Genomic DNA, 25,303 nt, shown 5'->3' on the forward strand with positions numbered 1-25,303 from the left:
AGTTGTTGAAAATGTTGAAAATTTAATAAGCGCCCAGCCTCGAATAAGCGCCCACTCTCAAGGTCCAAAAATTTAATAAGCCCCCAGGGCGGTTAATCGAATAAATACGGTATTTCTCCCAGTGTTGTTTGAATGACAAGAATTCTACTTTCCACAACAAATCAACTGAAATCGCGAGAGTCAGTGTACCAAAAAAACGCTTAGAAATTAAAAGAAAGAACCCGAAGGTTTTTAAGTCACCATAAACTTTTAGCTAGGTAAGAAGTAAATGGATTACGTTCTTTATTAGTTTAATTGACGTTTACAGTTTTCAGTAAACAATGTAGACTTGCTACCACTTGACTTCATTTTAGCTATACATAATATTGGGTTCTAGAGTTACTGTAATAGATTACTTATGCGACATAAATTAAAATAAACCAATAAAAGAAATTAAACAATGCGAAGGCAATAATGAATGCAATCCTTGCCGCAAAGTCAACAGCTGTCGATTCGAGCTCATCCTTGTCCTTCACTGAAGATCCTTTGTTCTTTCTTACGTCATTCAATTCGATTTGCTCCTTTTTTCCTTCTTCAAGAGAATACAATCCTCCTCTATAGAAACTGCTGTCATCACTTGTTAACGATAAAGCGCGGAGTTCGGCATTCCTCAAGAATGGTGCTTTGATCCGCCATATGCCTTTCTTTGGGAAACAAAACAAATATATAAATAAATTAAATAAAGGTAAATTTTAATATCAATAGTTTCCTACAGGCCTGTGACTGACAGATGCCCAAGATTTGTAGCTTGAGTCGATATCTGAATACAGCAAGTGATTTTTCACGAAATTATACAGGTTCTCCAATACCCCTTGAAGGGGGGGGGGGGGGGGGGAGTGTTTCCTATAATGGCCTATACAGGGAGGTTCTACTCGAAAAAGGTACCTTTTTTAGGCTTAAGGTATATCAAAGGGTAAAGGAATCTGTCATTTCGGTCTGTAAAAGGGCCCAGCTGGGCTACCCGATGTATTTTATGGCTTTGAACAGTTCAGGAAAACGTTCTGGTTACCGAAGAAGCATTTGCAGGTAAATTACAAAAAATGCACTTTATTTCTCTCTCTCTTAGCTTCCCTCCGAAAGGATCAGGTTACTGTTTTAATTTATAATTAGGCATTGAATTGCTTTTACTGAGCCAGGTCTACTAAAGATTCGACTGACCGCTCACTGGTTTGTTGCAGCTGTGGTTTTGTCTTCACGAGTGTTTTTAAATTACAGGCTGCAGTTATAAGAGAAGCCAAGTTCTAAGCTAGGTATGTGAAAAAGGTACAATGTCAATAGAAGGTACTGGAAAGGGGTACCTTTTCTCATGGTGTATTAAAGAAGGGTAAGGAGTGTGAGGAGTAGAGCCTCCCCGTTTAAAAATGTATAGAGTACCCTCCCCCCAGGGTCCTCTCACAACCGAAATACAAGTCGTGGAAGTTACGATTCGAGTACTACAACTCTTACGAGTGGTTATTAGGGCCTAGGTCGACTAGGAATTTTTGTAGAAAAATGTTTTCTTCTAATGTGACGAGACTAGAAATATTCTATTAGGGAAGAAATATTTTAGTCTAAAAAGGTAAAACAATTTCGACTTTGATTAAACTAGTAACTTTTTCGTGCGTCTTAGGAAAGTAAATTTGCTCCCAAGACTCTTGCATCTAATAATTCAGTTAATGTTAGTTTTTGCAGTGCACATAAACTTTAGCCTTTCAGTCTTTTTAGGGTGGTTACTAGAAGTTGATCGGGTCCATGATTAAATATAAGTTCTTACTGAAGAAATTCAATTATAGAGCTAATTCCAGTCACACGTATTCTTCTGGTCAATCGCAAATACTAACAGTCAAAGGAAGCGTAGTTGGTAGAACAGAGATCTTATGACGACTTGCTTGTCCACTGGTGATATGACTGTCCTTATTTGTAAGGGTTCAGTAGAATGCTATGCAACTTGCCAGGGAGGAATTCACGTACGGCAAGTCTTGCAAGTTACTCGTTAAGGCCGGCTGTATCTTACGTGTGCGCAAGGGCACTGCAACCGTGGAATCGTTATGTTAAGAAAAGCCGGCAACCCCTTCAATATGATTCTTAGGGTTGTATTTGGCATTGATCAAACAGCGAAAGGGTGTAAATGGAATTGGCTCCAGAAAACACTTGTGATTACTAATTTCTACGTCTTTCCCCCAGAAAATGAGATGGGCGAGAAGAATCTTGGGAAGGAGGTTGCGCATGATTGTGAATCTCCGTTGTGGATTCCTACACGGCTGTACGTTCGCAAAGTCAGCTATACACTAATTCATAAAACTACCAATACCTTTGCTCTTCCTTGGTGTATAAGGCCAATATATTCGAGCATGGTGCAGAGAACAAAGAAGAAAGATGTCATCAGATACACATCAATGGCCTTCACGTAGGAAACTCTTGGCAAGGAGAAATTGACGGCGCCCCAGATAGTTGATATGGTGAGAAGTGTTGTAATGCACAGACCTACACGAGCGGGTGTCGCGCGACTATCAATGAACAGCGACATCCAAGCTACAAATACCACCGCAATGCAAGGTATATAGATTTGAATCAGGTAAAAACCCATTCTCCGTTTAAATGTGAATGTCGCTTGCAGAACTGAATACTCTCCTAGGAGATAGGAAAATGAAATTAAGGTTAGTCAAAAGAGAACTGATCGATGTAATCAGAGGCAGCCTGGCCGAGCGGTTCGGAGGGCCGGGCTTGTAGTCGGAGGTCCCGAGGTCAAGTTTCGCGTTGACGAGTAGCTAGATTTGTTCTCGGTACAGTTGAACCCCTTTCTACCATGTGTCTTCGGACACCAGCTTAATGCGAACACTGGTACATATGACGGAAAGTTTTGTTTGTCCCAACAAAAAAGAAGGTCACATTTTCTCTAAAATTAACCTGCTCAATACGGACACCCGGTTAATACGGACACTATTGCATGCGCCGTCGGTGTCCGTATTAACCAGTTTCCAGTATAGTGCCGAGTTTAATTCCTTGAACAGGCTTGTAACATAGCCAACTGGTTCGTCTTCTACCAGCTGGGATTCTAATCATGTTGTTTCATTGAAATTATTTGATTATTTGTTGATTATCTCTGAAAATCCCCACAAGGAGAGAAGATAATTAAAGTATCATATTAATTAATTAATTAATTAATTAATTTATTATTATTATCTTTGATATTTTATTATTGTTATAATGTAGAAACTTCTACTCACCTGCGACATACTGGACTCTTTGTACTTCAGTGGTCATATCCTTCATGAAAAACTGCGCCATTTCTTTGTCTAGTACCATGACCGATGGTGTCTTCCAGTTGTAAATCAGATGTTGGGTGGGGTATGCGTCTAAAAAGAAACACGTTTAAGTTACCTTAACAGCAACGAGGCTGCCTTTGTTATGTTTTTTTGAAGTATTTTTTCTAGTCAACACCCTTGAGATAAGCGTCATCGATAGTGCAAGGGGATGTACCCAACAGACAGCAGAGCCATGGTCTACGGCCACCCGCTTACCACTTAATACGACTACCTGTATATAATAAAAAGTTTCGTTTATTTAGACGAAAAGCTTATATTTTTTCTCTAAAATTTACATGCTTAATTCGGACATCGGTTAGTACGGAAAACAGACAATTTCTTGTGTCCCGAATCACAAACTCCCATATATCGTCAACCCCGCCCCGGTTTGCGGACACTGTTTTTCAACGCACGTTCTATATGATTGAATATCTTTGCAAAGAACCTAACCGAAACGGCAAATGATGATTTGCTGCCCTTGACTGTCTATTTTGTCACAATCATGTGCTGTAGACATTGTACCCTGTATAAATATTGACAGATTTTCTTTTTATATTGTTTGATTTTGATGAGTCCGCCCATCTTTCTTAATGTGTTTGACTATTTGGTAGTGCCAGCCTTTATTGAAGTTATCCGCCTCCTGCTACTCAATTTTCGCTTCCTTAGCTTTTTGCTGCAGTCATTGTTCCTACTCTTTCTTTCTTTGCCTTCTTTAGTCTTCAATAAATCACGTGCATGTCCGTGACGAATTTTCTGACAGCCCACTTAATTTGGACACCGGGATTATACGGACACCATGTCATGTCCCTTTGGTGTCCCTATTAACCAGGTTCCACCTTACTTCCCTCAAAAACAAGCAAGCTGCCTATAAAATGTTAGCGAAAGGAAGAAAATGAAACAACAAAATGTGCGGTTACCGACCTGTTCAGACGTTCCTCTTCAGGAAACGTCTTTTTGTTGACGCATTTGTCGGTAAGAAGTTGATAAGCTGCCCAAGAGGAGACGTACAAAACCGAGTATAACCAAATGTAAAATCAAAAGGCAGTTAGTTTTGTTACTTACAGCTAACAATGTTGAGTGTACATTTTTGTTCATCTAAAGGAAAAGTACGAAAATCCATGTGACACTTGGCTTGAACAGTTGCTCTGTGATATAAATTAAACTCTGCCTTAGTAATATAATAATAATTTATTACCTATTAGGCACAAAATAGCATTCAAATATATGATTTAATGCGCACAAGTACTTGTGATTATGTTAAATCACGGTAGCCTGCTTCTTTAATCTCAAGTTATTATTATATAAGTACCCGAGTGTGAACGCTAATCTTTAACAAAGGGTTATTGTAGTTAGTATAGATTTTCTTCACTCAGACACCCCGCGTTCAGTCATTTTAAGTTACATCTATACACAAGACATAAAACATAAGCCCCGAGGGGGGGGGGAATCCCTAGAATGGCCTCTAAGGGGAGGCCCCCGGAAAGGGTAGGAATTTTAATTGAATAATATAAAAGGGTAGAGAAATCTGTCATTTCGTTCTGTAAAAACCCAAAAGGGCCATCAGAAGGATTTTATGGCCAGATGGCTGTGAGAAAGTCGAGAAAAGCCCTCTTCTGATCGCAAAATAAACTTGTTTCCGCCACTAAGACATTCTCGCTTAAACCTGTAGTGGAATGACTACGGCTATTACGTTTTCCCTCCAAAATGACGCTGGTTCACGAGCGCGCACTACTTAGACCTCACCTTAGATAAAGGTCTAATAAATTTCACACACCAACCTTGTTCCCCAGTCTACCTGACCGTCGGCTGAGATATCGATCTTGTGATTGGTTGTCAGCACATTATGCATGTATGACTTGGTGGCGTCTACAAACACCGTGTCTGGGACCCAGATATAATCCGCAGGGTGTTTAGTTCCCATGGTAAGAGTTATCTTGGAAGTCAAGTTATGGAAAAGTCTTTGGTCTTTCCAGTGCTGCCGAAAAAACATGTCCAGTCCGAATTCCTAAAAAAGTATTTAAAAATACACTGATGTAACAGGCCTAATTGATAATATTACCCGGCTCGAACCATCAGCTTTGTTGGAATTGCTATGATACATATAGCATGAAATTAGAATTGATATGCTTATTCGTGAATAAGCCTCATAACCATAAAATTAAAGAAAATTGGGGTTCAGCCCGAAGTGTTTAAAATGTATTACCATATCCACTTCCTTGATGCTGAAAAACGATGCAACCGAAATACCAACTAGGATTTCAACTGGATTTCCTTCAGAAAGAAAAAAAAAAGAAAAATGAAAATGATCGAAATAAATTTTACGTATTACAATAGACTTTGTAGAGTAATGTAGACTTAAATTTTGTTATGTTCAAAAGGGGGCCAGCTGTAGCATGCACATTCACATTCTAAGTGACTGATTTGTTTTATAAATATCAGTTTTATGGCTACCCAAAGCGCACATTGTTGTTGGGAACAGCTTCTTGGTTTATTCGTGAAATTTCTTCGTTTGGTACAGTAGCAAATCGGTAAGCCATTCTGCTAGTAACTTACGCGAGTTTGGCTTCGCTCTGAGGTGAATAGCACTGGACTTTCCGAGTTTGAGCAGCCAACCAGAGCGCGCGAAAAACGCTATCCGCTGTTTTAGCATATACAAATATCTTTTATTCATTAAACTGTTATTTTTCATATTTTTTTTTTATCTAGCCGGATTTATAAAAAAATCGCACCAGCTGACCAGTCTTGGCCAGCCAGCTTAACTTGACATTAATCAATCAAGAGGCCAATAAACAAATTGATGTAAAGAAACTCAGCTTTTACCCATAAGCCTTCTAGCATGAGTCTCCTCTTGACTCCTAATTAGCAAAGAAATATTTATGTCTATTACAAAGACACTCCAAACTTGCTCATCTCTAGCTTAAGGTTCTATATCTGAATGACTCCCCTAAGACATAAGCTTCCCCTAAAAAGAGAATTTTAATTCTCTTTTAAAAAAGCCTCTCCCATTCCCTTGCCCCCATCACGACTTGTCACAGTCTCCCCTCCTCTGAAAATTATCACTGTTTATTAAGCCACACACAAATAAGAAAAAAGTATAAACAGGTTTAATAACCGACTAACAATACCGGAGTAGTTTGGCCTAATTCGAGGATCAGACCCACGAAGAAGATCTTGCAGTCCCTCGCTTAACTTCTGATCTGCTAAAATTTCTGATCTGTTGAAATGCAACAGGACAACAAGATTACCGTCAATGATAAATAAGTTTATTTAAGGCCGTGGACTCAGTCGTTGAGATCGAGAGTGTTCTTCAAGACCCACCCTCTTTGCAGTGTCCCTTTACGTTACCCATAGTTTGGTTCAGTGTAATGCGTTTGTGAAAGTCCTTAAAACCTACCACACTCAAGCACTAATAATTATATTGGCACGATTGCTTTTTCGTCCATAATACGCAAATCAAAGACAGCCTTTGATTTTAGATTCCACGCCATGGATTCAGGATTCCAGGCACTATACTTTAGATACTTTGTTGATTCCAGTCTTTGTAGGATTTCGGATTCCTTGAACCGTAGTCCGGATTCCAAAGCTCAAGATTCCAATTTCACATGCAAAAATTTCACAGCAGTATCTGTGGATGGCCAGAATGAGTTTTTTATGAGTTTAGAAACTGATCTTAAATTAGCGTGAACACACAGTCAAAGGCTTAAAGCAATCAAATACTCCTACTTTTCTCGGATTAAATGAGAAAATGAGTTTTTTTTCAGCTCAGTTTTGTGAGTGAACGTTGGGCGTTGTTTGCGTAGGAATTATGAAATTTTATTTTGTTTGTTATTTCTCGTGAGATGCTTCTTCGTTGAGCACTCCTTGATTGAACATTTTTACGACGTAAAATTAACGACTTAATAGCGACATAATAACGCGTTTAAAACTTACCTATGGCAAATACAGCACTGAGAACCAATTAAGATTCCAAGAACTAATCTCATTGCACAAGCAAGAGGGGTTTTTCTGAAGTTAACAGCTGCACGAGTAATGTTTCTCATTTTCCGGCCGTTATGTTTCTGGAAGAGAGAGTCAAATTGTGTACAACACGCAAAGACTGAAATAATTACAAAACCACTGCTTACAATCTGCTGCCCATAGCTCCGGGCATCAATTAAGTTGGATCTTCCGGAAAAAAAGCTGGTCAGAAATGTTTCCCTTTGAAACCGAAAATTATTATTTTCATAGCTAGGAATGCACTTAATTTTAGCAGATGGTTGAGCTACTGAGTCCACAAAGATACCAGCCATCTGTTTAATCATAGGTTCACAATACAAGACTTAATTGCTCAAAGGAGCGGGCTGGTAAGTTTGCGCGCAAAAGACTGCATCAAATCAACTTCCCAAAATGCGGTAAGGGAGCATTGCGCAGAAATGTAGAGATGATATCCCTCGCTCCGGTGCCAACGCAGTACAAGTTACCTGTAGGTAGGACATTTTAGTATTCCAAAACCCACTAATTAACTTTGTTGAAAATTAAAATTACCGCAGCACTTTGGCTATTAGTAAACACCGAAAGCACTTATAAAGGACATCAATATATAATCGAACAAATGTAATTTTTGTCTTTTTCTGGATGGCATGGAATACATTATTGGTGTTAGCAAGTCTTACAACAAAAGTGTTACAGCAGTAAGGCTCGAGAATTTCATGTTAAGAAATCTTCCATTTTGATGCACTATGTACCTTCTGGCTTCTTCACATCCATGGCATTTTCTCCCTTAATACACTAAGCTAAAAAAAATTACCACAGCTATTTTTGTCGACTTTTTTTAAGAACCAAATTGTAAAAGTGAAGGTCACTGGAGTCAATATTCCAGCCACACTCCTCTTTACACTGTTCGTTTGTAAGGACATAATAGGTCTTTGCTCCTTCCTGCGTCTGCAGAACCGCGCTTATTTCCTTGTAAACTAACTATGAGTGCAGAGAGATAGCAGCGAGAGTTTTAATTCTCTTTGATGATCCCTGCTCTGTATAGAATTTTGTTAGCAGAATAAGAATTACTTTAATTCGTTGTTGTCAGAAACTTACTTCTTTAGATCCCTTGATTGTACACGACCTGATTTTAAAAGCTTCATTTCTCGGGGGAAAAAATCAAAAATGAAATTACATGCCAGTGACCAAAGATGAAATTGGCCTCATTTATCGTTCTTTAATACACCAGCTTGGGGCTGCGTGGCCATGTCGGCGGTTTGAGATGACTTTGATTTCAAAATTGGCACCAGATCTTGGGTAAATTAGAACGACTTCTAATGATTTGATTTGGCTAATCTTTTACTTATTGATCTGTATCAGAATATTCAGCAGAAACCATTTACCTTTGCGTGCTTATTGTTTTTGATGGAGAAGCAAGGATAACCTTATAAAACTGTTACAAAGCAAGTGGGAAGTTATACCACAACTTTCATCTCATAGGTTCAATTTCAATTTGAACAGAAAAATTACATCAAAAGACACTACAGATGTTTTGCCTAATGTAATTTTGAGTTCCCGGAGTCTTAATTCTAAGACTATCAGTACAAATGATTAATCAAATAATCAAATCGTCAAATCAAGTCTGAGTCTGATGTGAGTTGGTAATGCCCAGTAAGTGGATTATACATAGCTCTAGAAATCGAATTAAGGGTAGATCATATTAGGTGTATATATCTTATTTAATTTTTGAGGTAAAGGTATTTTTTAAGATAGCCTAAGATAAAAGCCTCAGAAAATCGTGACTAGATTTACATAAATGATTTACGATATTGCCAGAATTCTCACTTTTTTTATGGTAGGAGGTCGCTTAAAAGTGCTGTTGGATGAGCTTGGTTGAGAAAGACTTCAAGAAACTTCTAGGTGGAAACAACTTGCTGTCTGCATGTACAAGATGCACAATAATCTTTTCCCATCATACTTGAAGCAGATCTTTACCGATACAGCAAATGTTCTTGCTTATAACCATAGAAACTCAGCGTTAAATTACTACATTCCTAGACCTCGAGTGCCTTGCTCGAGTCGGAATGGCTCTGCTCTGAGTCAATAGCCCATGAGGGCGAAGGGAATAATTGTTTTAGTAAAATCCAACTAGTTGGTCAAAAATATCGAGAATAAAAAAAAAGCTAGTTAAAGACAGACTTTATTCCTTTTTTGCCGCCAAAAAGCTGGCGTTTTTCTCTACTAGTGGGCTATAACATATAGCCTAGTAGTAGCTCAACCAATCAGAACGCAGCATTGATAACAGACCACTAGTTGGATTTTAGTAAATGTCTTTTATATATTTTATTGTTGTAGAATATTATATGTCATAGATCGTAGATACGTCGATAGTTAGAACGATTCCTTGGAAAACCACTTTTATTCTAGTTCTTTAGTCGTCTGAGAGCAAATATTTTCGCTCTGAAGTCACCGATGTCACGGGTATTGTCAAATAGCTTTAAATAAATCCGTAAAAGTGTTAGTTTTTCGGTACCAAAACGTGGGGGAGCTCTGCCCCCCACATTTTTGTTTGGGGGGCTACGGACCCCCTTGCCCTTCCTGCTCTGCCGCCCATGTGGTTTCTTCTTTCCTATGCTATGTGGTCCTCGGGCCTATTTGTGGCCATTTTTTGGATTTTATTGGGAGCGGTTTGTTCGCTCTATAATCCTTTCAAATCAACACATTTTGCGAGAACAAAACTACTTATGCGGGGCAAAACTGGTGGGAAGAGCAACATAAGGGTCGATAAATATAAACAGCTGCATAGGCTTAATTGTTGAGTGGGTTTTTAAGGGGGAGGGGGGGGGGGAGTCTAAGCTTTCTAGTTCATTTTGTTAATATTACTGAATTTGTTCCGTAAACCGTGAGAAACTTAACCTTAGCAAAGAAAGTGACAAAATCACAGCTTCCCAAGCCAACAAAAATGAACTTGGAAAACTAACAAATTTTTAAAACCCACAATTTTCATCCCTTTGATTCAATCTTCTTCACACAATTTGGTGGCCGTTCCTATTGTTTGAATTTTGATAAATTTCGTGACACAGCTCATTTAATGACCATCTTTTTGTGTGTCCGGTGAAACCCTCTGATCTGCGCACGCCGAGAGATTTTACCGAATACTAGATCACGTCATGGTGTTTTGTAAATAGAAAAACAGATTGGAAACCTAATAATGAACATGATATAGCAGTTGGTGCATCCGGTGTAATAATCTTTTTCATGATAATTGCGTTTACCCCTAGGATCAGGACATGCTCTGATTGGATAGCTGGACGACCGAACATATCGTTTAATTATTTACAAAAAATGGTTAGCCAAAACTCATCTCTGATTCCGTGTTCTGTTAAGACTTTCCTTTAGCATTATTTTGATCTTACTACGATGGCAAAAAAACTAAGGATAATCAAATAGCATATACATATTTTATTTCATTTGCGACTACAGGTGTTTCAAGCGAAACTCAATTCAGGATGTGGTTGTTTACACAACAAAGTATTTCAACCCTACAAAAAAGTCTACGGAAAGTTATTTGTCGCAGAAACAGTTCCAAAGCTATTGTATAGGTTCTTCTCACCTTGGAGAGTGAATCGCAGTCGGGTTTTTTGTTAACTTAGCAAAAGATGCGATTGAAAGTTGTTCAATACATGGTTTGCCCGTTAATTTAAGGTTGAATGGTCCTGAACCGGGACTTCACACTGTCTGTGTTATGTAAACAATTCAAACACAGTTAACATCTGCCAACTAAAAATCAATGAGTTGTTTAAAAATGAATTTTGTTTTGAAAAATTAGACTTGACAATTTTTAAATGTTTTAAATAACTGAATATTCAAAAAATAACTGGATAAAAATATTTTAAATACCTTGCCAAGGCGCTTTAACATCAACATGAGTTTGATGACCTCGCGATTTCAGTTTGTTTGTCCGTTTTTCTAATTTCTATCTGCAGATCATTGTGAAGGTTACATGAAACACACATATCACTTTTTCGAGTTTTCCTCTTCTCTATATTTTGTCGTAAATCGGGACATTATTGTCTTTACCCAACCCTTTCCATAACTGTCCCTGGAAATAAGACTTAACTTAACTAAACCGTCACTTCGTAAGTTAGGATTAGTTGCTGTTCGACTGGAACACTAACTTACCTCAGTGGAATGTGAATGTTTGTAGCTTTCTCTGCCAAAATTCTACTTGCATCTCTGAAACAGGTTGACTTTGTGGATTTAGCAGTTCAGCTGTTGGACTGAAGACTGTCTAAACTCTGAATTATACACAAGTCAATTAGTTGCCACTTTTGCATGACTCATAATACGCCTTGTTTTCCCTCCAAAATTTTGCATAAGCATTGTTTTCAATTTTCAATACCAGCTGAGGAAATTATTAGGCTATTTCTTGGCTTCTCCAAGCCTCAGTTTCAGAGCGAGGCTTAGTGCAGAAGCGATTGATATTTGATTCTCTATTCTCATGCAAATCTAAAACTCATTATCACGTGAAAGGTGCACTTAGCCTCGTTATGAAAGTGAGTGTTTTTGGAACTCAGAAATGGCCTATTGGAAGCAACGGGTATACAAAGTTTGGCAAAGTGGGGGGGGGGGGGGGGGGGGTTAAAAGCTGCTCATATACGCCCGGCCGGTCTTTCATACAAAAGAAAATTTCGTGACAGAGGAAATCCGTTCTTCTCTCTTACCTGCCAGTCGATGACTAAACCTTTTTATTGATCATCTCTTTTTACTTATCTCTTGATTGGGGGAAAAACTAATTTGGACTGAGCTAGCAAAATGAGTTTCTCTCTGAGCCTGAATAGCACCTTCAGACGCGGGTTTTTAGCCTCAGTTCCAGGACATGAATGCTGATGGGAAAAAAAGCGCGGGGACTAGGGAAAGAGGAGCGGTCCAGATCACGCGCTTCTTATTTTCTCTTGGCTTGTTTTCTCGACATCCCAACTATCTTAGAGCCTATTACAGGATACAGGGTCGTTGATAAGCGTTACAAAAAATTCACGGATTTTATAACACTCGTAAGTGTCTGTTTATTTGCTCGTGACTTTACTTTGTACATTTCAGGTAGAACTTAGGGTTCCTTGCACCTATGTCTGAAGTACACTATACATTTTCTGACCTAATGCTTTCTATGTTATTTTTATCATGTAATACTCTCTTTTGTTCATGCAGGTTGGAGTGATTAACATAATTAAGATTTTACGTTCACAATTTTCATCACTCTTTCCAATAAAATGATAAGAAAAAACACTAATATCCATTCGATCGTGGCTGTAAACATGTTGATCTGATTTTAACCTTTCATCCAAGCCATTATCATTTGTTGTTGAAATCGATATCCTTGTCCTCATCAGTCTCTGATGGCAAAAAGTTTCTTCTCCAAAGCTCCTTTGGACTGTTCCTCAGTGCTCGTCCCCACAGACCAGGCCGAAGTTGCCGACTCCAGTTTTCTGATGGATCATCTCTAGTGTTCCTACCCCAAAGTCCCGGATACGAACCTTCAATTCCGCGCCCCCACAGACCCGGACGGTTGTTTCTTAAGCCCCGCTCCCAAGGACCGGTCAGCGCTCTCATGCTTTTGTCTTCAAAGTCTTCATGGTCATTAATTCCTCTTCCCCAGAGACCTGGAGGCTTGTTTTGGGGTAGGAAGATGTCGTTTTCGTGTTCTTCTCTCAAGTTCTTTTCGTCTTCACCTGATCGTTCCCAAAGACGTGGGGTTCTGTTTTTTAAACCCCTCCCCCAAAGACCCGGAATACGGTTGTTTATCTTGCGTTCATCATCTGAATCTTCCTCCTCTTCCTCGACTGTAGCTTGTCTTCCCCACAGACCAGGAGGTTGGTTTCTCAAGCTTCGTCCCCATAAACCAGGCGGCTGCGCTTTCCGTCCCATGAATGACCTTTGTTTTATTTCCGCCAAATCAGCTGAGGTCACCATGTCTTCCCCTCGGTTAATGCCTGACGCTGAGTCCCGCTGCAGATTGTTTGAAGAGTCCGTTTTTGTTTCGTCGTCTCGTTTTTCTTGTGCGTTGTAGGATAGCCCACCAGTTTTCTCATCATTTTTAGCTTCCAGTTGCAGAGCACAAGATGTGGACAAGAACAAAACAAGCACGGACAGGAAGATTGCTTTTAAGGAAGACATCCTGTGAGAAAAGAACATCAGATAGTTAGTATCTTTATTGTTACAATAATTCCTTGCGGAGCCAGGCGCAAAGCGAGGTTTATAATCTCGTCGGGCGCGAACGCGTCCACCGCGCGTGACTTCCATGAGGATCGCAAGGCAAGCGTGATCGTCTCTATAGAGGGTTTTCACTCACGTGGCCAGCATCTATGCAAATTTATTGGAACAAAAGAAATCGTTTACATAAGAAAGGATTTTTCAACTCCCATTGGATTGGTTTGGTACACCAACATGGCCGCAATTTCATTGTTTTGGAACACTAATATGACCGCCATGACGTCATGTCAAACCGCTCCACAAATCTATCGAGTTTGGCCGGTGTCTGCCTTGACGTCATCGCATTGTCGGTTTCCAGGCAGCCGATAGGCTTGCTTTGTGAAGAGTGTCGTCTTGCTTTAGCTGCTCGAGAAGTCACCAATGGTGCCTAACCCTAACCCAAAACAATACTGAAACGGTTGAAAGAATGACATGTCATTGTTTTCTACGACCAATCAGGTGCCACGTTACGAGGAGCTCCTACACATGTAGTTTTAGGAGTCGATAAGAGGTTTTTGCGAAGAGTACTTTTAAGAGAAAATGGAAGCGATTTAGATTATTAGCCTTAAGATATAAGCGAAAATCGAGAGATAACAAAACACGTTTTGCTCGCTTACGAGTTTCGAGCTAGTGTAGTACCGCCAGAGAATACGCAATGTTGTGCAATGTTGGGCATCTTTTCTTTAAATGCGATGACATGCTTTTAAGTTCGGCTTTTTACCGTAGCTTTGAAATCGTGTTTAATGGGGCTCGATCACCTTAAGCAGGGCTTGTGGTGGATGTTCTAGGAGAAAGGGCTTAGATAAAATATTAGCATCTTATTCACGTTCTGTTCTTACGTGGCCCAGTGGTAACGGTGTGGCGCGGCGCGTAGGTGGTTCTGAGTTCGATTCCGGACGGAAGACCCTCTTTTTCTTTTTCTCTTTTTTTTTTCCTTTTCGTTTAGTATTTTCTTAGCTATTGTAGCTTTGTTTTGTTTCTCTAGATAGCGTTAGTTTTTCCATTTATAAATTTTCTTCCCAGTTGCCTTATTTCTCTTTCTTCCTACTTCTTTACGTTCCCCCGATCAAAGTGCTCCGCGAAGTTTTGCGATTCACGTATTTCTAGTAATAATAATAATAACAACAATTATAATTAATAATGATTATGATGATGATAATAATAATAATAATAATAATAATAATAATAATAACATTTATTATTTATATTGCGCATATTCTATAAAAATAATCACATGTGCATCACTATCTTGCAAAAAAACCCAATATAAAAATAACTGATAATGATTCATCACAATCATATACGATCACATGCTAAAAACATCTAAAACAAATATGTTCATCATTAGTGTGAGCTTACGAAATCGGGTGGCGGAAAGAAGAGTACGGCAAAACGTTCATGTGTGACAAACGTGACAGAGCTATTACTTGAGTGTTTTGTTGCGATCTTTAGTTAACATTACTGTCTTCTGGTTTCTTACAGACTGAAACATTTGTTTAAAGGAAGGTGAATTTTTGCAGAAAATCTCTTCAAACATAATTATTATTAAGCTTATCACACAAGGTTTTGCCGTCTTTTTTCCTCTGCCGTCCTCTTGTCGCCTAAGTTCACTATTATCATCATCATGACCACCACCAACACCACGAGTACTTCCCCCTCCCACAAGCACCAGTACAAACACCACCACCACCACCACCACCACCACCACCGCCATCCTCATCCTCATCCTCATCCTCATCATCATCATCATCATCATCATCATCATCATCATCATCACCATCATCATCATCTCCTCAGGATTTCCTTCAGAGTTCGGATCCCTCGCGTCGTTTATTATTCATGCATGTATAACAAGGCCTATATTGAAAGAATGAAAGATGGTAAATTTTAAGCTCAGTGAAACAAATGCGAAAACGAAATAATCAGCATGTCACGAGCGTGGGACAAAGAAACAAATCTGAATCTCCGACAGGATTCGAACCTATGAAGGTGACCTCCCAAACATCGGGCGGGCGTTCTATCCACTTGAGCTACGGAGAACTCATGGAGAGCGAGGCCATAAACTAGTTTATTTATCTTTTCATGTTGCTCGCAGAAGGCACTGAAATCTTGGAATGAACATGTTTGAAATTCTCCTCTTAGTACTGCTTTTCTGCTATTTATTAGGACACTGAAGTCTGTTCCAGGAGCTCAGATAAAAGAGGTGGGGATAGAGAAAGAAGCAGGAAAAACATTTCGTCCATTTCGCACAACTCACTACTATCTAAACGCGTGAAGCAATTTCAAATTAGGCACCATTAAAATTCAATGTCTTCTTTTACGACTCAAACGTTTCAGAATCAATAGCTATCGTTAATTTGGAACGTTTCGTCGCCATTCATCATTCTTCAAGTTATCTCTTTTGCTTTCCTCGCTGAAGACTACAAACTTATTTTCGTTGGAGTTGAATCAAAGGTTATTAAAGTAGGACTTGCAGTTAAAAAGGAAGAAATTTTCATTACTTATTTAACTAGGGTATCTAAAAGATAGTAATGCTGCAGCACATTCTGTTGATACTGGCATTAGTTAGGCAGTGGGACTTAAAAGAATCGAAAATGACATTGAATGTTCTATTTACATGTTGGAAAGTACTAGAAAAATTACTATCAGTCTATAGAAAGAACTCGTGGGAACGTTGTTTAGAAAATGGTCAAGTGGTTATCAACTCTGGTTTTACCACAGTAAATTGTAGGAAATGATAGAAATTAAGATTGTTGATCCATATATTTAATAGAAAAGATGGTACGGTGTACTATCTTTTCTCTGGAAACACGATACTTTTCTTGCTGTTTATTGCACTTTATTATGTAACAGCAACAGTTATTTAGCTATATATTTATAGAAAACAGCAACACAAAAAACGGAAAAAAAAAAGAAAGAAGGAAAAAAAGACCTTGGTAGGACTCGAACCCGGCAGCATCGGCTCGACGCGACTACACCTAACCACTACACCACAGAAACTAATTACGTAATTTTGGGAAAAGTCTTTAATTTAATGCCTTTTCCATGAAACTTCCGCCGGCAAGATGATCGCCAGCCGGGTTAATCGAGCTATTAACAGTAAAAAAACAATGTAAATGCATATTCCATGGCAATGAATGAATGAAAGAACATAATTATGCTTTTCAAAACGCCGATACAAGTCCTCGTCTGCAACGTAGGACACAAAACATATGTTTTGTTATCTCGATTTCCGCTGTTATTTTGAAGCGAATGGTCACAATCACATCCATTTTCGGCTCATACAGGTTCTCAAGAACAGCATGGCATGACATTCTCTCACTTTCACATCACCTTCTAGCAAGCTGGAATTTGTATATCCCCCGTGTTACGGAGTCGAAGAGCAAATGCTCATCTTCTAATCAGGTTTAACACCTGGACGAGTCAAATGCTCTTGAATTGAAATCCAATCCCCTAGTTCACCATCGTACTCATCTGAAAGACTCTTGCGTGTCTTAAATTTGGTAAGACCTCTAACCGTGCTGTAGAAAATTTGCTACAAAGAAAACTCTTGAGTCTGGGCAGCAAACGATGCGAACTTCTCCCTGTTTTATTTGAGTTGTTCGTGACGCAATGCACTCTGGTTAAATGCAATGCATTGTGGTAAAAAGTGTGGTTAAATGCAATGCATTGTGGTAAAAAGTGATGAATTCGAGAATTCGTCGCCCCTTATAAATTTCCCTTAAATCCTGATTATGTTGCTGCACGCTCCCTACGGTCGCTCATCAGCAACTATTTTGCTTGATCTTTCTATTTTTTTAAAGCTTAGCCCAAAGTATATTTTAAAGCCATATATTGGTACAAGGTTTCGGACTAAGATAGGACTCTAAACGACGCCCAAAAGATGTGTGAGCGTGTGAGCCTGAAATTACCTGAAAAGTCCAGACAAAAATTAAAATTGTGAAATGAATCAAGATGAGAAGATCCAATGATTACAGGAACTGTTCTGAATTCTGAATTTGAAAAAATAAAGAAGACCGCAAAACTTTGAATCAGATTCAATAAATTTTATGAAATATTTGTCTCTTAACAGATCGAAATCGTGTGTCAAGTTTCACTTTGTCGTTGCCTTTATTGGCCATTTTTAAGTTTCCACCTCTATTAAAGTCCTAGATCAATTTATTGCAACCTACCTAAGGGCATTTTCTTTTTGCACGGTGAACGACGGACAAATGGAATCTTTCTTTGAGTGAAGTTAGCATAATCACGGATATCATTTTGTCATGGAATAAACAATTTTAAAAAACAGACAAATTTCCGCAGTTGAAAATATTCAGTTAAGTTTGTCGACATGTATTTCCTCGATCAATTTCAATTTCATTAATGACTATCATTTTCGTTATGGGTTTTCTGGAGACAACGGTGATCTAATGAATTACTTTCAATTAGAATCTTTCAACGTCTTCTATGAATGTATTGAGCAATTTGCGGCCTCATTGATGTTTAAAAAGGGTTGTTTAGCAAATAAAATGATAGTCATCAATCTTGAGGTAAACTAATAGACCATCCATTTTAGCGTTTTATGAGTAAAACATAAACTAGGCTGTTAGTTCTGCAATACGACTGTGCGTAAAATTTACATTTATCGGCGATATAGTAAAAAAAACGAAACCGGAAAGGAAGCAAAGAAAACGAACGTTAAGGAGCTGAAAAATTAAATGAAAACTATTTGAATTTTTGCAGAGCAAAAAATAGATAAGATATCTAAGATGAGTGTTTGCATGAAAGTGAATTACTCGCTGAGCTTTTTGCTGGAAAAAAAAGCAGTCACATTTTTGTCACGTCCAGCCGAGTTGAAGAATTTGCAAAAACCAGTCTTGCAGAGGACGGCCACCAAGGCAGTACAAATGAAAATTTCAGGTTAAAAAAAGAAGAAACGAATGGGACGTCGAGACTTCATTGTCTTGTAACTTAGACTAAGAGCTTCCTTGCTCAAATTAACTAAATGTTAGCTACTTAAGAGCCATGAACCATAGAAAGTGCTGGACTGAAAAAAGGCTGCCACACCCTCTAAACAAAAATTAAGGTGTCATTTTCAACAGCGAAGATATGATCAACTTACGTTTTGGTAGAAAACTTTACGATGCAGGAAAATAATGACATACAAAACAACGTACCCTCTCAGGAATCTTCCACCATTCGGTTTATTGACTTCTCTAAAGTTAAAAGATCATGGCATTCTTATTTAAGTTCCGTACGCAGTGGCGAGCGGAAATGGGCCCTATATCGCATACTTAAACTGTTTCTCGTTTATGAAAATAAACTGCGTTAATAACGACAACGTCAAATATGAAAATTGGCAAATGTTTCCAATCACCCATTAACAATCTCCCGCGGGGAGATGAGAGGATGAAATCAAGGAACGTTTATATAATTGGCTTGACAATATTTAAGCACCTGTTCCAGATGGCAAGAGAATAACACTTAAATTTATTTGTCAAACATCGTGGACTTAACCAACGAGGGCATTAAAACGTGAAATTGAAAACAACGCGTATTCTTAAATATTTGGAATACTTTCAAGTTGTGGCGCGTCACTGGTTTGATTAAGTTTTTATGTTGGTGGGAGGCTCACGCCAATTCGCCCCTTCACAAGGAAGCTTGATGTTTATTTTTTTAATCTAAGAAATATAGTTTTTAATTTATGGTCAACCCATATTTCCTGCCTTAATGGCCTACTCCAAAAATACAAAAACAGTTGGGAAAGTACTGGCAAAATCTAATTTCTTCTAAGTTCAAGACTAGGTTCTGTTCTTTGAATGCTTTACATCAGGCCGAAGTATCTAGGAATTTCGAAGGAAAATGAGTTTACCTCCAGAAAAACTCGTTAACATACAAGGACCATTTTCTATATTGTATTGACTAGGACAAAAAGTGTCTTGATGCGGCTATATTACCTACATGGCGAAAAAAAAAAATAAATAAATAGAACGTGTTGGAAATTAATTCCAATATGCTCTTCGGGGAACAAAAACGAAATCATTTATCCACGCGTTACATTTTACAACAAGTCTACAAACTCATCCATGAAATTAAGAAATAAAATAAATGTAGGTAATGAAAAGAAAAGTAACGTGAAAAGAAATGGCGAGGTTTACTTCCTTGAGTTTCCATTAAAAATAGTTATTTCATTCCGGGTTCTAACAATAAATATTTATTGAATAATTTGATAACATGTTCTATATTCTTCTTAAGCGATGCCGACAAAATATTCAGTCATACTCATTTTGTTCTTTCTTCCTCAATCTGTTATCTTAACAATTCTGGAACTAACCGTTTTCGCAGCTCAAGGTACAGTATAGTGCGTGATGACCAACATGTACCCGCATAAATAAATTCCCTTTTTTACAACAGAAGCTTGCTAAAGGACAGTATTACTTATGAATCAACCTCTTTAACAAATGGAAAGAAAAGGAAGGCGGATTTTAAGAAAAAAAAAAAAACAAAACACAATCCACGTACATAGAAAATGTAGCCATCGGCTGCGTAGATCAGAATTGCAGTACAGACATTTCAACCTTACGTACGTAAACGTTTGCTCCTACTACTATGTTTTTGTATTGTTCTGTCTACCCCATAAATCCAGCAAGGGTAAAAAATGTGTGTTTTTAAGTATCTGAATAAGGACGTTTCATTAAAGGTTTTTTTTTTTTTTTAATGAAACCAGCTTATTGAGTTTCATATTTCAAACATGGTAACAAGTATCTTCCCGCCTATCTCCTGGTTTAATAACCGATTGAAGTTTATTCTGTGGGTATGTTTAGTTTTTAACTGAAAACAAAGTATAGAAACTTCCATTTTCATCGTTTATATAAAGCAGCTAGAAGATTGGCTTATATTCTAGGGGCTTTTAGAGCCACGGCAAAACACTAAGCTCACAGAAATAATTAAACTTCCAGGGTCTCAAACAAGCAGTCTACGTAACATGTTCCTTTCTATTTCTCGAAAAAAGAAAACACGCCACCAAATTTTTTTATTTTTATTTTTTTTAAGTGGTACATTGTAACCTCCTTCAATGCCATTTTTTTTTTTCAGGAAAATTTCACAGGTTCTTTTTTACACTTGTTTAACTTTAAGTTCTTGGCCGTTCTTTCCGGAATGGATCCCGTATCAAAGTATCATTTGTTGAAGAAAGATCTTATCGTTCAGATGAATCCTTTTTATTCTGACGTTCGTCTTTCACTGACCATGCACTCTGAGATTAAGAATCACGTTCGCGAGAATACGGCAAACGGCACTTTTAAGTTAACAATGAGCAGATACAGGAATAGTTCTTACGGATAAAAATGGCGTAAACTGCATATTTTCGAGCAGACAACAGTAAACAACAAGTAATATAAAAGGAAAACTTTATCACGTGATACAAATTGACGTTTTCCTTTTCTCACATTAAAGGTCAAATGAACCAAAAAATTGACATATTTCTTTTGTCGCTTTACCTTCACCAAACACTAAAAAGAACCATCCTAAGTGAGATTTGGGTAAAGATTTTTCTTCCCAAGCCTTTATAGAGAGATAAAAGATCAAAATCCGAGCATTTCCGAAGACTTCACGAAAACGTTTCTGAAATGGCCGCGTGATAGACTGGAGACTATGACGTCAATGTTGGTCTTTCAGGGCGGAAAAACGTTCTGCCCAAGCTTCCGCGCATCCCTTATCGCTTGCGTTTATCGCTTGCGTTTGTTTGTCTCGTTCTGTGAGATTTCTGACTGAGACTGAATGAAATACACGAGGTGCGAACGTTTGCTCCTTTTAAAGGCTTTTTTTTTGTTTTTGTTGTTGTTTTTTTTCGTCACTTGAAAATTACTTTAGATTCAGAACAACCAATGTTAGAGTAAAAACAGATCATTCCGTCAGTCTGAGGTGGAATAAAACGTTTTGAACATTTTCAAACAGGTTTGTATTTTTCTGATAATTGTACATTCGATTTGTGAGTTGATTTTGTGTCCAGTGCTTCGCCTTCTTTGGCCGGGTTGAATTAAAACCTGCTTGTATTTTGTTATTAGTTGTTATGGTTACTTTTTTTACATGCCCAGATTTATTTACCTTTGCAGAACCAGCTTTATCCTTGTCTTCAGTCAAAGAACAGTAATGGCTAACGCATGCGAGTGAACAACCTTGTGCGCTTTTAAGCTTTTAAAACTTAGTAGTTTTAAAAACTTTCTCGGAACTTTAGAAGGCCAGCAAGCTTACTCGAGAAGAAAAGACTACTTCGATCATTTTCTGTTTGCTCAAGAAATAATAGTCAGAGTTTTTTTCCTTTAGTGTTTTCAGTTTTAATTACGTAGTTTTGTTATCTTTCTGTACGCAAATTTTTCCTTCACTCGCTGTCATTTAGTAGCCCGGAGAACGACAACTGCCGGCAGTGACTCCAATACAATCGACTCTTTGCCCGTAAACAATTGCTGGAGCTGCATTTGACTGAAGCGAGCAAAACAAATCCTTACGTGCAGTTTTCTGTATTTTCTAATAATTCAGTTTGCTGAGTTTAATTTGCTTGAATGAAGACCCTCGCATGGACCAGTTATTAAAAGTAGCTAATCTAGCTGAGCAGTCGGAATCATGGCTTGGCTGCAAAACTTGCAACTGATCTTTTGCTTTTAAGACCTTTAGGTAGGTTGTTTCCGTACAGAAAAATTCACTTCTTCTTTGTCAGCAGGTATAAGAGCCTTAAGCCTTATGTTTTTTTAATGAAAATTTGTTGTTTTGCAACCTTATTGAAGCTTTTTTAGTTCACTTAAGCTGAATTTTGTGGATGATGGAATTGTTCTTTGCTTGTCACATCTCTTTGCCAGCTTGGCCAGTGGCGTCTATGGTCCTTAAAGTGACCTCAATCGGTAATTAAATCTTATACATAATTGGAAAGAAGTTCTTGCTATAATGTAACTTTAACTTTGTTTGAAGGAAATCTTACTTACGCGTAGGTTTCTAACAGGTGTTATGCATGTTCAACTTGACAACACAAAGCAAAATTAATCTGCGCGAAACGATCAAGTTTAAAAAAATTATGGTTGCTTTAAAAACCGATGTTGGGGAAGATTTACTAGATAATGATTAACTCTTTTTCTGCCCACATATCAACGCCAAAACTTCTACGTTGAGGATTTTATTTATATTTTAGTGATCTGCGAAGCTAGAAGTGTCCGATCGAGCGTAGGTTTTAAAATATCAGCTCGAGTGCGACAAAGTTCAGTGACTTCAAACACATTGTGGGCAAACTTGAATTTCTTTGGGCAGATTATTATACAAAATATTTTGTTTTTGTCTCCACGGTGGAGCTCCGGAAATTATATATCCAGGAACCTCCTTATATGAACACACTTTGTGAATGCATCTTGGAAAAAATCGGACTTACGCACGCACATTTCCAGTACAACTCTAGGAAATTAGTAAATGTCGTTAAAGTCCGTTTTACTATGATGTATTCTTCGAGAAAATTAAATAATAAGAAGGTTATAACCACAGCATGCAACTTTTGAAGACAAATTGCTTGTTCTTTCTAGGTTTATGGCCGCACAAAGCACTTCTGCGCCAAGTCGACTCGAAAAACTCTGTTTTGAATTTCCCGCTGTTTTTCACCTGACCAACATTGACGTCACAAGCTGTTTTTCCGACAATTTTTCCGACCGCTCTACGAAGATGAGGGCCAAAAAATAGCAATTTTTAATTGCGAATATCTCGGAAATACTTGCTTCAATTGAGCTGAAACTTCATAGTATGTGTATTTGGTTCATATTAAACACATTTCACTAGAATTGAACTAAAATAAAAAAGGTCGAAATTTTGGTTCATTTGACCTTTAAGCGTGCAACTCTTCAAAGTTTTAGCAACATTTTAGAAAGACGAATTTACTGCAAAAGACAGATTGTGTTTAAAAAAGAAATGCATTGTACCTTAAATTAATGACGTACCTGAAGACGGAATAGTGTTTGTCGAAAAAAAAAAAAAAAAAAAAAAAATAAAAAAAGAAACAGTTCTATTTCAGCCAGGAACCTATCACCTGATTTTAACCTTACAATTTGAGACATAGTCAAAATCATAATAAAATAAGGCTTAGCTAGCATTGAGAAAGAAGCTCAAATAAATGGGGAAAATAAAACGAAACACTGAGTTGCTTCATCATAAACAACTTTCTATTTTAAAAGTTCCAGCAAATGTGTGTTTTGTTTTCACGAGCCCCTTTCATTCATCCATGTTTTCTTTTTTTTTTTTTAAATAATTTCCAGGAAAAAGGCTATTTAATAATCAATAAAATGAGTTATTTCGTCGGCAAAATATCATTGCTTTTGTAACGCACGGTCAGGTCGACAAGCGAAAGAAAGAAAGCTCCAATCTTTTGTAAGTTAAACTTGTACTGGAAAAAGGATTATTAGTCACAATATCGTATAAACGTCCAAAGAGAGTCAAAGTCTAGTCTTATTATAATTAAGTTAACCCCGTTGTTATACCATTTTCATGTCATTTTATCATTAGTCCTCCGTATCACCCAAAAAGCAGAACGAAAATTATACAGAGACTCTCAAATCAAGTCAGCCGAGGTCGACTATCTCACTAACCTATTCCTTATCGTTCCGACCAGCTTTTCATAGCCTTTTTCCTCCCGCTGTGTAATTTTACATCGATGTGGAAGAAGAAACAATTGCCAATTCCAAGTTTATTCACTAACATTGAAGGGCGCTATTTACACATTCAGCTCTAACCGCAAATACATTTAGTATGGCAGAAGAATTTCGATTTGAAACAAAGCGTAAATTGTATTTGGCCGATTATTATAAAGTTCAAAGTTTTGAAAACAAATTAGAAACGTTTTGTAAACTTAAAGTTTATTGCGATTGCCATAGCTCAGCAATCTTCTAAAATATTTTAGTTTTTTAAGTCACTGATTGTTAATAACAACGATGTATTGAAGGAAACTGACTTTCAAAACTTTCAAACTGTCTTTCGTTTAACATTGAGAAGAAAAACTTCATAATGATGAAATGCGGTTATTTTAAGTTCAATAAAAGTCAAATGAAAAAATAGATAATTAAATCTGTTTCTAATAACGGGAAACGCTGGAAATGGGCTTTGAAGAGAATTGACAAAGGGGATCAGCATACAAACACAAGCTGCTACTTTTTACCGTCAGAATACTGGATATATATTTTATAGCTACGCCCAAAGTAAAAATACCTCTGTTAGCTCCTTGCTTTCAATTTAACGAAATTAAAAGAGTAACAGTAACAAAAATAAAAACAAAATGAAAATCAGTTAAATCCCATTAGAAGAGAAGAAGAAAGATCGAGGACGATTATATATAAATGATAACTTGAAAATCAAAACTACATGATAAAGAAGGATCTCACTTACCGTCAAGCTATAGAGAAAAGAAAGCAGCAAACTTGAAGGGCTTTTTTTGTAAATCAGTCGGTTGTCCGTAAATGAAATGCTGTAGCTCAACTCACGGCCTCGTCACGGAGAACGTGCACCGTCTTTATCCTAACGCCAGTTATGAATTCACGCGCGTTTTTTGTTCCTAAAGCCGATACAGACGCGCATTCAACGTATGCGTCAAATTGTTTTAAAGGTGTTGATTTTCTTTTAGTCTTTAATTCGTTTTATCCAGGACGTCCCTTTTAAAACAATGCCTAGTAGGTCCACTTATTAAAAAGGTTTTATCTACTCCACTTAACGGTTCCAATTTGATAACGATGCGTTGACATTGCTTTGTGAACGGATGGTTTATGAGGAAAAACAAA

General features: G+C 37.7%; 2 protein-coding genes across 8 annotated transcripts in view; both read right to left on the bottom strand.

The window, feature by feature from the left end:
- Positions 1 to 318: 318 nt before the first annotated feature.
- On the bottom strand, positions 319 to 11,561 carry LOC140929845 (gamma-aminobutyric acid receptor subunit rho-1-like). 3 transcript variants are annotated; one of them, XM_073379541.1, is made up of 9 exons: positions 11,460 to 11,561; positions 7,254 to 7,381; positions 6,449 to 6,537; positions 5,527 to 5,594; positions 5,102 to 5,328; positions 4,386 to 4,468; positions 3,246 to 3,374; positions 2,330 to 2,649; positions 319 to 683 (listed from the first exon to the last, which is right to left on the bottom strand). In XM_073379541.1, the coding sequence occupies exons 2-9, from the start codon at positions 7,361 to 7,363 to the stop codon at positions 396 to 398; spliced, it is 1,314 nt and encodes a 437-aa protein (XP_073235642.1). In that variant the 5' UTR covers positions 7,364 to 7,381; positions 11,460 to 11,561; the 3' UTR covers positions 319 to 395. The 3 variants fall into 3 exon arrangements, with proteins under 3 accessions (XP_073235642.1, XP_073235641.1, XP_073235643.1); XM_073379540.1 differs by lacking the exon at positions 11,460 to 11,561 and having other exon boundaries at positions 7,254 to 7,604; XM_073379542.1 differs by lacking the exons at positions 6,449 to 6,537; positions 7,254 to 7,381; positions 11,460 to 11,561 and adding an exon at positions 6,144 to 6,149.
- Positions 11,562 to 12,319: 758 nt separating this feature from the next.
- Positions 12,320 to 25,303, bottom strand: part of LOC140929847 (uncharacterized) — a 34,188-nt gene continuing 21,204 nt past the window's right edge. For 2 of the 5 annotated variants that reach the window (XM_073379545.1, XM_073379546.1), the window contains exon 2: positions 12,320 to 13,452. In XM_073379545.1, coding sequence (XP_073235646.1) covers positions 12,630 to 13,451 — 822 coding nt within the window. In that variant the 5' untranslated portion in view covers position 13,452 and the 3' untranslated portion in view covers positions 12,320 to 12,629. Of the gene's footprint in view, positions 13,453 to 18,627; positions 18,802 to 24,914; positions 25,031 to 25,303 lie in introns of those variants that run through there. The other 3 variants (XM_073379547.1, XM_073379544.1, XM_073379543.1) reach the window with 3 other exon arrangements.

This window comes from Porites lutea, chromosome 3 (assembly GCF_958299795.1).
Source record: "Porites lutea chromosome 3, jaPorLute2.1, whole genome shotgun sequence".
Taxonomy (NCBI): Eukaryota; Metazoa; Cnidaria; class Anthozoa; order Scleractinia; family Poritidae; genus Porites; species Porites lutea.

Coding starts and splice junctions, on each gene's coding strand:
- LOC140929845 (XM_073379541.1), bottom strand. CDS start 7,363: ATGAGAAACATTACTCGTGCAGCTGTTAACTTCAGAAAAACCCCTCTT. Junction 6,538..7,253: donor CAGTGCTGTATTTGCCATAG/GTAAGTTTTAAA, acceptor GCATTTCAACAG/ATCAGAAATTTTAGCAGATC. Junction 3,375..4,385: donor TACACTCAACATTGTTAGCT/GTAAGTAACAAA, acceptor GTTTCTTTTTAG/ACGCATACCCCACCCAACAT.